A 12,652-nucleotide genomic window follows, 5' to 3' on the forward strand; every position below is an offset into this window, starting at 1 on the left:
GTCTTTCCTTCTCTCTTTCACTCTCTTTAAAAATCAATGGGAAAATATCCTCAGGTGAGGATTTAAAAAAAAAAGGCTATGTTAAGATTTTGGAGCTTATCCTAAACATAATAGCATGATTAGTCTCATCAGATTGATTATTAAAAACCTTTGCTCTGGATGCTGTGTACAGAATGGTCTTAGTCCAGGTGAAAGAAGTTGGGATGTCATAGACTGGGATCTCCAGGATGCAAACTCCAAAATGGAGATCACCAAGAAGGTCATTTATTATGGAGAGCTCTTAGGATTCATGTCTGCAGAAGGGAAAGATGCAGGATTGGGAATAGGGAGGTCTCAGCTGATTCCAAAGAATGCTCTGAAATGTAGATGATCACTCTGAGTTGGAGAAGGGGTGAAGGCTTTGGTGCCCTCTTATCCATCAGTCACTAGATACAGCTGCACCAAGAAGCAGGGGGTGACTTTGTTCAGTGGTGGCAACCCATGATGGGAGCTAACAGCCAAACATCTGGGGAAATCTTACAGGGAGTCCTTGGTTGTGCATCCCAGCATCCACCATATGGAGACGTGCTTAAATAGTGTCAGGGAAAATGGAAAGTAAATAGATTTAAGAAATATTTTGTGGGTAGAATTGACTGACCTTAGTGATAGATATGTATGGAGGATAGATCTAGATAAGGGAAGAAATAAAAGGAGATATTAAAGATTATGGCTGCTCTTCTGCTTTTTATAACTAAATAGATATTAGTATCATATTTGTATATATCTGTATTGATTAGATAAATAAGTGAGTCTATATCACAGATAAAAGAACTAGGCTGGAATTTAAAATTTCAGAGTAATCAATATATCTATACTAATAATAGAGGAATATGCAAATTGTCAGGGACACCATCACAGTAACAGTAACGAACAAACAGCAAGCTGCGTGGGGTGAGCAGGCCGGCGGGGGGACAGTTGGGGGCAACCAGGCCAGCAGGGGTGGACAGTTAGGGGTGACTAGGCCTGCAGAGGAGGGCAGTTGGGGGCGACCAGGCCTGCAGGTGAGGGAAGTTGGGTGCAATCAGGTTGGCAGGGGAGCAGTTAGGCGTCAATCAGGCCAGCAGGGGAATGGTTAGGGGGCGATCAGGCTGGCAGGCAGGCGAGCGGTTAGGAGCCCAATCCCTGTGGGATTGGGCCTAAACCAGCAGTCAAACTTCCCCCAAGGGGTCCCAGATTGGAGAGGGTACAGGCCAGGCAGATGGACACCCCCTGAGTGCACAAATTTCATGCACTGGGCCTCTAGTAGGAGATAAAAAACTAAGAATCAGCTCAAGAAAGAGCAGAGCATGAGAAGTTTGATGAAGCCTTGAGTATGGCAACAATTCAGATGGGTTATGTAAATTTCTTGGCACTTACTAAAAACAGTAAAAATCCTTATTACCATAAAAGTACTTTTTGTATTCAGTGATGGAGAGGTGTGCTTCATATGCCAATAAACCTACAGTCAGAGGCAGCAGAACATAGGGTTGGTCCATGGAAAGCCTGGAACAAGCATCAGCTGCCATGGTTGATGAGATGAATATAAGCCCACCTGGAAATGTCCTTCAGGGAAGCATCCTTCAGGAAGAGATCCTCCTGGGCTCGTGTATGTGTTTCATTCTTCACACTGGAGTCTTCAGCAACCCTTCTGACTTAACCTTCATCAGTTATTACCGCCTGCACAAGGACTTCCCCAGTGGAGGCCTTCATCATCTCTTGCCTGGCTCATTTTGGGAAGTGTCCCAACTAGTCCTTCTGCTCCCCGTGTCCTTATTGTCTTCCTACAAATCTATTCTCCACAAAGAAAAGTCAGTTATTTTTTTTAATTATAATTAAAATCCTGTAATTTCTCTGCTCCAAGTTCTCCAAAGGCTGCCTATCTCTTACAGAGTAAATAAATGCTAAATTCATGAAAAAGCCTACGAGCTTATACTCTTGCCTCTGCCTTCTCACCCCCTCCTCTCCTCCATCCACTCTTCTCTGGCCCAACCACACTGGTCTGGATGTTCTGCATACATTCCACGACACTCTTATCTTCAGACCTCTGCACTTGCTGTTTCCTCTACCTCCAACACCCTTCCTCCAGATGCCTACACAGCTCACTCCCTTACCTCTTTCGAATTCTTGCACAATATCCCATTGAGAAGCTGGCTCTAAATATCCTATGCAAATCTTAACCCCTCCCTTCCTCTCCTATACAAATCTACTCATTTGTTACTTCCTGACATCATCTATATTATAAACGTACATCTTTCTATTATCTATTTAGGTAGATTTTAAACTCCATTAAGGCAAGGTAGGGATTTTTTGCTGTTTCATTTTATTTATTTGGTTTAGTTTGGTTTAGTGTTATATTCCTAATGCCTAGAAAAGTTGTAGGTAAAGGTAGACCTTTAATAGATATTGATTAAATGAGTGAGTGTATGAATAAATGATTGAATGAATATATATGAAGGGTGGCACCTTCCCTACACTAGAGCTGATTTGACTAGATGAGAGGAAAATGAAAACCAGCCCATCTTCTTGGAGTATTAGAACATGGACCAGGAAGAAGGTCCATAAAGAGAAGTTTCTGGGGCCCTTTGAGGTTGAGGAAAGCAGTTGGCTGAATGTAAGTGCTCCATACATCTGTGGGGACACTGGCTGGCTGAATATTGTGGAAGATGAAAAGAACAAATTCAAATTCTTCCAAAGAAGGTGTCATTTTATGTCTGGGTGATGCCAAAATACATATTAAAAAAAAGTCAAATCATTCCTTTTGAGTACTGTATACATAAAGCACCTGTTACCTTTCCCACTTGTTTAAAGTAGACATATTGTTGATATATACACAAACCTAAGGAATATTGTCTGTAATTATTAATTTACACTTTTCTTCAGTGAGTATAGTCTCTGAAAGGTCACAGCTCCAGGCAAGTGTCCTGTCAGCGCTTTGTAGGTAAACGCCCATTCTGCAATCGGACCTATTTATTCCAAACGGATGTCCTTAATTGTTAAGCTATCTTAGAGCAGCTTAGGAGTGGCCCTGGATAGAGGTGTCCAAAGGGCACAGATGTTTGGAGTACACTTTCATAACGTCTCTGGGAATTCTTCTGCTAACACTTTCCTGTGTTAGCAGAACTTTTGTTTCGGTTGTTAGGAAAGATTTTGAGAGCTTAAGGCACCCAGGTTTGCGTCTTATCTTTGCACTTTCCTGGTTTCAGCAGTTTTTCTTTTTTTTTTAAGAAGAGCCCACGTCTCTATAATCCTATTGACACAGATGAGGCAAAAAAAAACAACAACAAAACATCCCCACTTCCACGCCCCATCCGGGGAACACAGCTTTCGGAAACATTTTGCACAAGAACTGGATATTGGCAACTCAACTGTTAAACCTGCCTGTGATTATTCTTCCTTGAGATCACTCTGATGTCACCAGTGTAATTTGAGCCTGGAGCTTTTGTTCATGCTTTAAATAGCAGTGCTGGAATGAGTTTGCTACAGACTCTCTGGAGAGCCTGGGCGCTGAGTTCCCGAAGATCCTCCCATCTATGAGAGCAAAGCCAAGCAACCAAGCCGGCACCATGTCCTCCTCGCTGCGAGTCAGCCCGTCCATCCACGGCTACCACTTCGACACAGCCTCACGCAAGAAAGCCGTGGGCAACATCTTTGAAAACATCGACGAAGAATCACTACAGAGGCTCTTCAAAAACTCTGGGGACAAGAAAGCAGAGGAGAGAGCCAAGATCATTTTGGCCATAGATCAAGATCTGGAGGAGAAAACCCGGGCCCTGATGGCCCTGAAGAAGAGGACGAAAGACAAGCTTTTCCAGTTTCTGAAACTGCGGAAATATTCCATCAAAGTCCACTGAGGAGCAGAGAATGGATAAGGACGTTATCCACGAATGGACATTTAAAGACCAAGTGAGTTTGTGAGACGCTAACACGCAGCGCTGTGTTGCTCCTTGCAAGCTTCGCCTCCGCCAGGACTCCGGAGGCTGGAAAGGAACAGAGCAAACTGGTGACAGGACTCCAACCACTTTCACGCCTGTGCTGTGACAGTGGAGAACGAGCTGCCTTCAGCAAGGACTGGAAGACTCTCCTGGCCCGAAAGGACTGATGCTGGTGTCAGGAGAGGTCTGGACAGATGTAAGGAGAGATGAAACGGAAGAAAACAGATGGCCGAGGAAGAACTGCAGCCAGGGTCTCTTTGTCAGGCCCTAGGACTTAAATTCCACCTGAACTTTTTGTGTGTTTGTTTCCTTAAGCAAACTGGGGAAGGGGGAAGAGGAGGGGGGGGGGAGGGAAGGGAGAATAGGGAGAGAGAGAGTTTCATGCTACAATTGTTTACTGAATTTTTTATTTGAATTCTCAAGATGTTTCCAAGCTTCAATGTGGTCTATTGGTATAGATTTTTAGAGATCAGTAAGTGATTATTTATTTGAATTTATTACAGTGCCTGAAAAGTACGCCACATGGGTATAAGTGCAAAGTCAAGGAGCTGCAGTACCTTCAGCAGCTCAGCAAAACCATACGCCACCTTCTGGTTTATAGAAGTTTTTATGCATTTCAGAGTGGTTGCACAAAAGTTGGAATAATGGGCCCTTCAGAAATTCCAAGTACTGTGAAAAAATGTATATTTTTTTTTATCTTCTAACTAATGCTAAACTATAATCTAATTAAATGTCTTACAGTTACTGCATTGAGCATTAGGAAGTGAATATGGTATACTAAATAGTTTATAAAGATGCTATAGTTTCTATAATTTATTATATATGACAAATGATATGCAACCATAATAAATTATTATAAACTTGACTTCCCTTGGTCTGTGTTGATTGGAATCAAAATACAAAATAAGATGGTAAATTATTACTACAATCTTCTAGAAACTATTATCAACTTTTCTAAGGATTTTACTCTTAAGAATTAAAAGGTGCTATTAGGCTAGCTTTACATTAGTTGCCAAACTTTTTCAAGCCAAATTCTTACATCAAATATTCAGAAAGTTTCTTGCCCACTTTAAAATATAAGGTACAGACATAGAAATGTATGGATGAACTTATTAATATTGCTGTTTATGTCTCCATTGAGCGTGAGTTCTAAAAGGCTTTTCTCTCCCATATTTTTAAAAATTTCTCCTCTGTGGCTACAGTAACTCAGTACATTTGTACATTTATTTCTCCCAAAACAGTATATTTTGAGGTTAGAGTCTGAATTATGATGAAGACTCTGTGGGATATCAATGTTTATTTAATATAAACCAATATGGGAATAACATTACAGTCTTTTTTTTAGTTCCTCATAAAATTATAATAAAATACTTCTAAGAAGACATACATCCATGCCTACTGCACTTTCCTATCAGACAGAAATAAAAATTCCTCAGAAATTAAGTGTCTCAGGAACATCTATAAAGATGTTTGAAACTGCTGATCATAGAAAAAAAACAAAAACAACACAACAACTGAATGCTCTAAAATCTTTTGAGAGAGTTACAAGTCAGGATTTTAAACAACACATTTTTTAAAAGTAGACTAAGTGGTCAAATCTATTTTCAAAAGTTAATTGATTTGTTCACTGAAGATAATATAAAATCACTCAATTAAGAAGGAAATGTTTTACATGAGAACATCTATGAAAAGCACAAATTAATATACAGCAGTGTGTGTGTGTGTGTGTGTGTGTGCTCGCGTACACACATTTTCTGGGAGGAATATTTTGAATTTCTATCAGATTTTCAAAGACATCCATGGTCCCAAAATAAATTAAGAAAAAAAGAGGAAGAGCTTTCAAAGATGGGAGTCTCAGCTGGTGATGGTGTCTTGGGAGTAACAAAATGAAGGCTGCTCTATGACCTCTGTCCCCATTCTTGCTAACAGAGCTCGTTTAATGATCTCACCCAAAGTCTTCTTCTCAGGTGCCAAGAATAAACTTCCCACTTCTGATTAGGGCCTCTCCATGACACATTTTCTCTATCCATGGGATCCCCGAAAGACACTGATAAATCACCAGGGAAGAAATCTTAGCAACTTTCTCCTCCAGAATACAGTGAAACTGTTTAACCTTTTTTTTTTTTCAAAGACTTTAAACACATCTTAGATGCTGAACATAGTGCAAAGTTTCAATTTATTTTACATACTCATAACTATGTACTCTGCCCATTTTCAACAGAGTGCAATATAAATCTTACCCACTTTTCATATGAGCATGTACTAACTTACTTTTCTTGCTGTCTACCATCATTATTTTCTGATTGCAAAGCCATCACATGGTAAATGAATTAAAAAGCAACTGGGATATGACCCACAATATTGTGGATAATAATAACTGTTCCGGGAGGTTATTACACAAACATGCTGTCTGTCCCTTCATGCTGAACATAAGTTGGAATCATTGTGATTGCACAAGGAAGGTTTTTAACTGCATAATATTTTTATCATTTAAGAGGAGGTCAAAGTAAACATCACTAGAACAGGTAGGATTAATTCAGTTTAGAAACCCTTCTATGGGACAGGGATGGCCAAATATATCTCAAGGTATCTCACTGTAATAGAAGAAATACAAGCAGCAAAGATGACATGGCTCATTAATAACATGGCTCATTAATAACATTTGTATCATTAGGATCATAATAACAACTTTTATTGAGTGCTTACAATTTATCAGACAATTTCCCAAGTTGTTTGCATGCATTAAATCATTGATTAGTATCATGCCTTAAAGGCAGGTGTGTGCATGCATGTGCAAATGTATAAGGTGTAATGAACCTGAAGCACAGAGAGATGACGTAACATGCTGAACAGCACACAGCTAGTGAGGCCAGGACTCAAATCCAGGAAGGCTTGCTCCAAAGCCTGGACTCCTAGCCACTAGTTTAGACTGCTTCTCTAGGAGAAACTACGCTTCTCTTTTTCCTTTGAAAATGACAATTAGTTATATGCTAGTAAGACAGAAAGACAGGAAGGCATGGCCTCTGAGAAAATCACTTTCATCTGATCTGTGTCTGCTTGTCTGTTTTTTGTCACTTGTGTTACAGGGGGGGAAGTTTCTGAGTTTAGTCATTTCAATTGTATCAAGGGTTTCTTCTATGTTAAACCCTTGTAACCCTTTCAAGTCTCAGTTAAAATAATACCTGGGTTAATACCTTGGAGCAGAAGACCCCATCTAAGTTCGCTTCCAGTGGTCAGTCTAACGCTGTGGGTCTCCGTTTGCTCATTGGGAGAAATCAGAAACTATAGATTCATTATTTTATTTCACTCAATGTTTGGCTCCTCAGTTTAGCTCCCTGGTCCACAGAAAAGGAGGGTTTGCATCTGTAGGAATCTCCAATAGATGGGAATTACTGGGAAAGGGGCCCAGGACCATGCCTGCCTACTATTTTTCCCACTATCAGAGGGCAATCAAGGATGCAATTGATGTGCCCTTGGCTAGCCTTACTAATAAACAAATGATCAGGCCATGGTTAAGCAATTGTGTGGTCTTCCAGGGTTCCCCAACTACCCTTCCATGTGGCAGGAATTTCTCTTGAATAAAACAAAAGCCTAACTTAAAAGTTTTGATTACTAGTGATGGTTGCTGAAGGCAGAATGTGAGGGAATGACTTTCTGTGGATCCACCTATGATTTTTAATAGCCTGCATCTGTTTTGGTGAGTGCCCATGGTAAGGCCACCTGTTAACCTAACTACCTCTTTCACATGCAAGCAATGACTGTCACTGAGAAAATCTCCACTGTGAGCGAAAACCATAATCGCCTGTGGCATTTTTAAAGATGCTGATTCCTTTCTCTGTCTGACTTATTCCACTTAGTATAATACCCTCTACATTCATCCACATTGTCACAAGTGGTAAGATTTCACTCTTTTTTAAGGGCCAAATAATATTCCTTTGTATAGCTATATACCACCTTTTCTTTATCTATTCATCTTTTTTTTTTATTGGAGCATTCAATCTACCTACACTTAAACTAATTTGTATTGATTGGTAAGTAATTATTGCCATTTTTTAATTGTTTTGATTGTTTTTCTTTCTGTGTCCCCTTCTTATTCCCTTGCTCTCTTATCTTATAGGTTGTGACTTTCTGTTTCATGTTTGGATTCCTTTCCTTTCTGTGTATTTCTTGTATATCTCTTGTAGATTTTTGGTTTGTGGTTACCATGTGCTTCATATATACCCAAAACAATAAGATTTCACTTATATGCTAAATCTGAAAAACAAAATAAACAAACAAAACAGAAACAAACTCATAGATACAGAAAACAAACTGATGCTTGCCAGATGGGAAGGGTATTAAGGGGCTGGATGAAAAAAGAGAAGGGATTAGAAGTACAAATTGGTAGCTACAAAATAGTCGTAGAGATGTAAAGTACAGCTTAAGGAATATAGTCAATAATATTGTAATAACTGTATATAGTATCAGAAGGGTACAAGACGTATGAGGGGATCACTTCATACGTTATGTAAATGTCTAACCACTACGCCATACATATGAAACTAATACAATATTGAATAATTTTAAAATTAAATACATAAATAAATATTTTTTGAAATAATAAAAATATTAACCACTACGCCATACATGTGAAACTAATACAATATTGAATAATTTTAAAATGAAATACATAAATAAATATTTTTTGAAATAATAAAAATATAGATTCCTGGTTCCAAACTCTTTGAACATTGGGCTATGTAATGGGTGTTTTTACAAAGCTGCACAGTTAACTGTGAAGAGCACTGGATATTGGGAACCATTCCTTATGTTACAGTTGTACCTTCTGTTGATGGCACTCAATATGAGACTAAAAAGAATCTGATTTTGTGCCATTAGCTAGAGTTTTTCTTACCATATTAATTCTGACATTAATTGAAAATCATATCCCCAAAAGGACATATTTTGAGGAGAGTATAATTTTTCTTGTATTTTAATAATTATAGTATGTGGAGATTAATCCCTGCACTTAATTATTCAGAATTTCTGGGGCTGGTCACCTGCCATCTCTGTTCTATAACCACTCCTCAGGTGATTTTGCTGTAAAGTCAGATTGAGAACCAGTGACCTAGAATCAAAGTCACAAACTGTGACCAGTGTGAGGACATGGCTCTGTTTAACCCACCCATGCCTCCTCAGGCACATCGCAGGCCTCAATACATTTTTGACTGAACAAAATGTTAACCCAAGATGCAATTAGCACCTCATCCTGGAATGTGTTATTCCTATTATCTCTCATTCAAATAATATCATTATATTAACTTTGCTCATAAATTTTATCTGTTCTAAGAAATCTTATCTAATCAACATTAGCTTGACTCCCATAAGCCACATAGTCTTAGCAAATTAAATATATTTTTCAAGTAAATGGAAGGCCTTTCTTCCAACTAAATATATCTACCACTTGCCTACCATCCTGGATAATTCATTTATTAATCCAGACAAGTTATTCTTTCAGAGGTAGTCTTTTAAAAAGCAAGCCTTAGCACTCATCACAAATAATCACTTATATAATTAGCACTTAATAAAACAAATTTCTTCCTAACAGCAAATATCTTCCACTGAGAAAATGTGGTTTTACTTTTAAAGCAGAACAGAAAGATTGAAACCAAGGATAAGGGGGCACTTGAATTGGGTAAAGGCAAAAACAAGAGAAGGTGGTAGTGGCCTGAGGAAAAACATCTGCTCCCCCAGGTTTCTTAGCACTGGTCTTGGCTGTTAGATAGCTACATAGTTGGCTGTGCTGTGTGGTAGATGGTAGAAGGATAAACAGGGCAGTGTGCAGGGAATTAGAAGAACTGGATTAATCCTGTCTCAGCCATTTACTAGTAAATGTGCACATTTTGAATAAATAATATCTTTCAGTCTTCCTTTATCATCTATAAAATAAGGATAGTCATGCCTCCTATCTTAAGTTGTTAGGACTGCCATGACACACTACCACAGGCTAGGTGGCTTAATCCACAGAAATGTATTTGCTCACAGTTCTAGAGACTAGACGTGAAAGCCTAAGATGTCGGCAAGCTGGTTTCTTCTGGAGCGTCTTTCTTTGCCTTGAAGGAGACTATTTTCTCTGTGATTTCACAGGGTCTTCTTTCTCTGCGTTTAATCTCTTTGTCTTATAAGGACACCAGTCTTTTAGATTAGGGCCCACCCTAATGACCTTATTTTCCCTCAATTGTTTCACTGAAGGCTATTTCTCCAAATATGGTCACATACTAGGGCACTGGGGGTTAGGATTTTAGCATATGAATTTAGAGGGGGCACAATTCCGCTCATAACATCTTCACACTTATTTCTCTTGATTGTTGTAAGCCTGAAATAAGGTAATGTTTTGGAAAAGATCCGAAGTTAAGTACCTACAAGGTTTAGATTCTTGAAGACTGGGATGCTGCTTTGCTAATGCTAGAACATTACAAAGTCTCTAGCACTGAGCTAAATGTGGGGTAGGTACTTCGTAGGTGTTTCTTGACTATGAACACACACACTTCTCATAAATATAAGGTATCTTTTTGATATATTAATTTATTAATCTCTGAAATCAACATGTGATCATCTGCATCTTTTCTGTCTCCTCAGCATCTCAATGGAGGGCTCAGTGGACAGGGGCCCATTAGTGCTAAATGACTAAACCAAGGCAGGAGCCACAGTTCCTGTTGGAAGAGTCATACCAGGAAGGTGTCCTGCCATAGTGCATTTCTGCCACTAAGCACTTTGTTTGTCATTACACACGAATGACTGCAACATGTGCAGTGGAATTGAACAAGTTCTCGGAACATCTGTGAACAGAGTTGCTGATAGCTTCTAATTTTGTTGTTCTTGACATAATTTTTGTATCTCTGGTTATGGATCTAAGACAGAAAAGTATTGTTTTCTTTCATTCTCCTTCCAGCTTCAGAGTCATAGTATAACCAGTCACTGCCAGAGCTTTCATGCAGATGAGTGTGAAGAAGGGAGGGACTGGTTGTGGGAAGGTTTAAAAACTCTAAGTGCTATTACAACTGAAAAAGAAAGGCTGTGCTGATCACCAGAGCAATTCTACACATCTTATGTCATCTAGCAAGAATTTCAGAAAGAATGGCACAGGCTTAGAGTCCCATAATCTGTGCTGGAGAAGCGTGGGAGCCTTTGTGGAACAAAGCCTTCCAGCATGTGCTTAGGAACCAAATGCCTTTGCCTGTTTTCTGATTTCAATCGGAAAAGACAAACAACTAAATGTGTATCATACCAACAATCAAGACCATATTAATGTGATGTTGGATAATCATTTAATTAAATAAGTTGACTAAAATACGTCAGCCAAGCAAGAGTAGGATAATATGTAGGCAAAATAACAATCTGAGCTTCTCATTTTGAAGTTTAAATTGATCGTATCACATTAAATAGGTATGAACCGACTAATATGGTCTTTTTATTCCACATACATTTGGATGTTGAAAATATTGCATTGTCACCTTTCTTATGGGGTCAAAAGGGCTTGTGATTCTTCCAAGATTTTCTAGCCTGGCATGTGGATTCTTCATTATCCTAAAAAGATGTCAGGATGAGATTCCTACATCCAATTGGTTACACTATTTCAGTGAACCTTTATTCTTTTGTAGCGTTTTCTTATTGTTTTTAAACCGAGATTCCTACATCCAATTGGTTACACTATTTCACACTATTTCAGTGAAACTTTATTCTTTTGTAGCGTTTTCTTATTGTTTTTAAACTGACACAAGATACTGAACAGTTTTTCTCTTTCAATTTTCAAAACTCAGTGTTGCTGTTAGGTTTGTAAAGTTTCTAGACAAGTAAGACAGAGCTGGTTCCTTGGGCAAAACAGGGACCTTTTAGAGGCATTACCACTTAAAACTTTGCTCCTTAGCTAAGAAAGGCCGGAAACTCAATAATCTGGGCATCAAGGTTGAGAGACTTACAAAAACTCACTTACCCTAATCAAACTCACAGTCTGCAATATAAATAAGGACCACTAATTAATTTATTTATGGGAGCAATTTAACTACGAAGCATGAAGACAAATTGTAAGTGAAAACAAAGGGGAGGCAGTTTCTTGAGGCCAATTTCACCCTGGCTTTGGTGAGGTTTAAAGAACTAGCCTCATAACAGAAAGTTCTTATCTATTGACCACTGCAATCTTAACTTCTGTTGCATAACAAACCCTCCCAACACTTAGTAATGTAACATGACAACTGCTCTATTTAGCTCATGATTTTGTGGGGTACCTTGAGGGTTCTACTGGCTTGGGTCAAGTCAGCTGTACTCTGTTGGTCTTTTTCATACACCTGGGGTCAGCTGTCATGCCCCCTGGTAGCTAGATAATGTAGGATGGTGCTAACCACATGTCTGGTGATTGGCAGGCTGTTTACCAGGACATCTTGATTACACTCCACTATTTTTTGCAATCTACCATATTAGCATTTAGGGACTCTCACTATACAAATGTTAGAGAAGCATTTATCAAATTCTACCTTTCTGTCTCCCTTATATGTATATGCTATGCTCACCATCTACCTTCTTTGTAACATTATCCTTTCCAGAACAGGGTATAGAATAAGAAACTACCCTTTATTAGTGATAGTTGCACTCCAGGACTTCTTCCTTGAGATCAAATCCAGATTAATTCACAAAGCACCATCATTCATTTAGGAATACTTTTTTTT

At 38.8% G+C, this 12,652-nt stretch overlaps 1 protein-coding gene across 1 annotated transcript; it reads left to right on the plus strand.

The window, feature by feature from the left end:
* Positions 1-3,070: 3,070 nt before the first annotated feature.
* Positions 3,071-3,900, plus strand: LOC102256720 (chromosome unknown open reading frame, human C8orf4). The gene has a single exon (XM_005856445.2). The coding sequence runs from the start codon at positions 3,549-3,551 to the stop codon at positions 3,867-3,869; it is 321 nt and encodes a 106-aa protein (XP_005856507.1). The 5' UTR covers positions 3,071-3,548; the 3' UTR covers positions 3,870-3,900.
* The last annotated feature ends 8,752 nt before the right edge of the window (positions 3,901-12,652 follow it).

Source organism: Myotis brandtii, unplaced genomic scaffold, assembly GCF_000412655.1.
Source record: "Myotis brandtii unplaced genomic scaffold, ASM41265v1 scaffold103, whole genome shotgun sequence".
Classification (NCBI taxonomy): domain Eukaryota; kingdom Metazoa; phylum Chordata; class Mammalia; order Chiroptera; family Vespertilionidae; genus Myotis; species Myotis brandtii.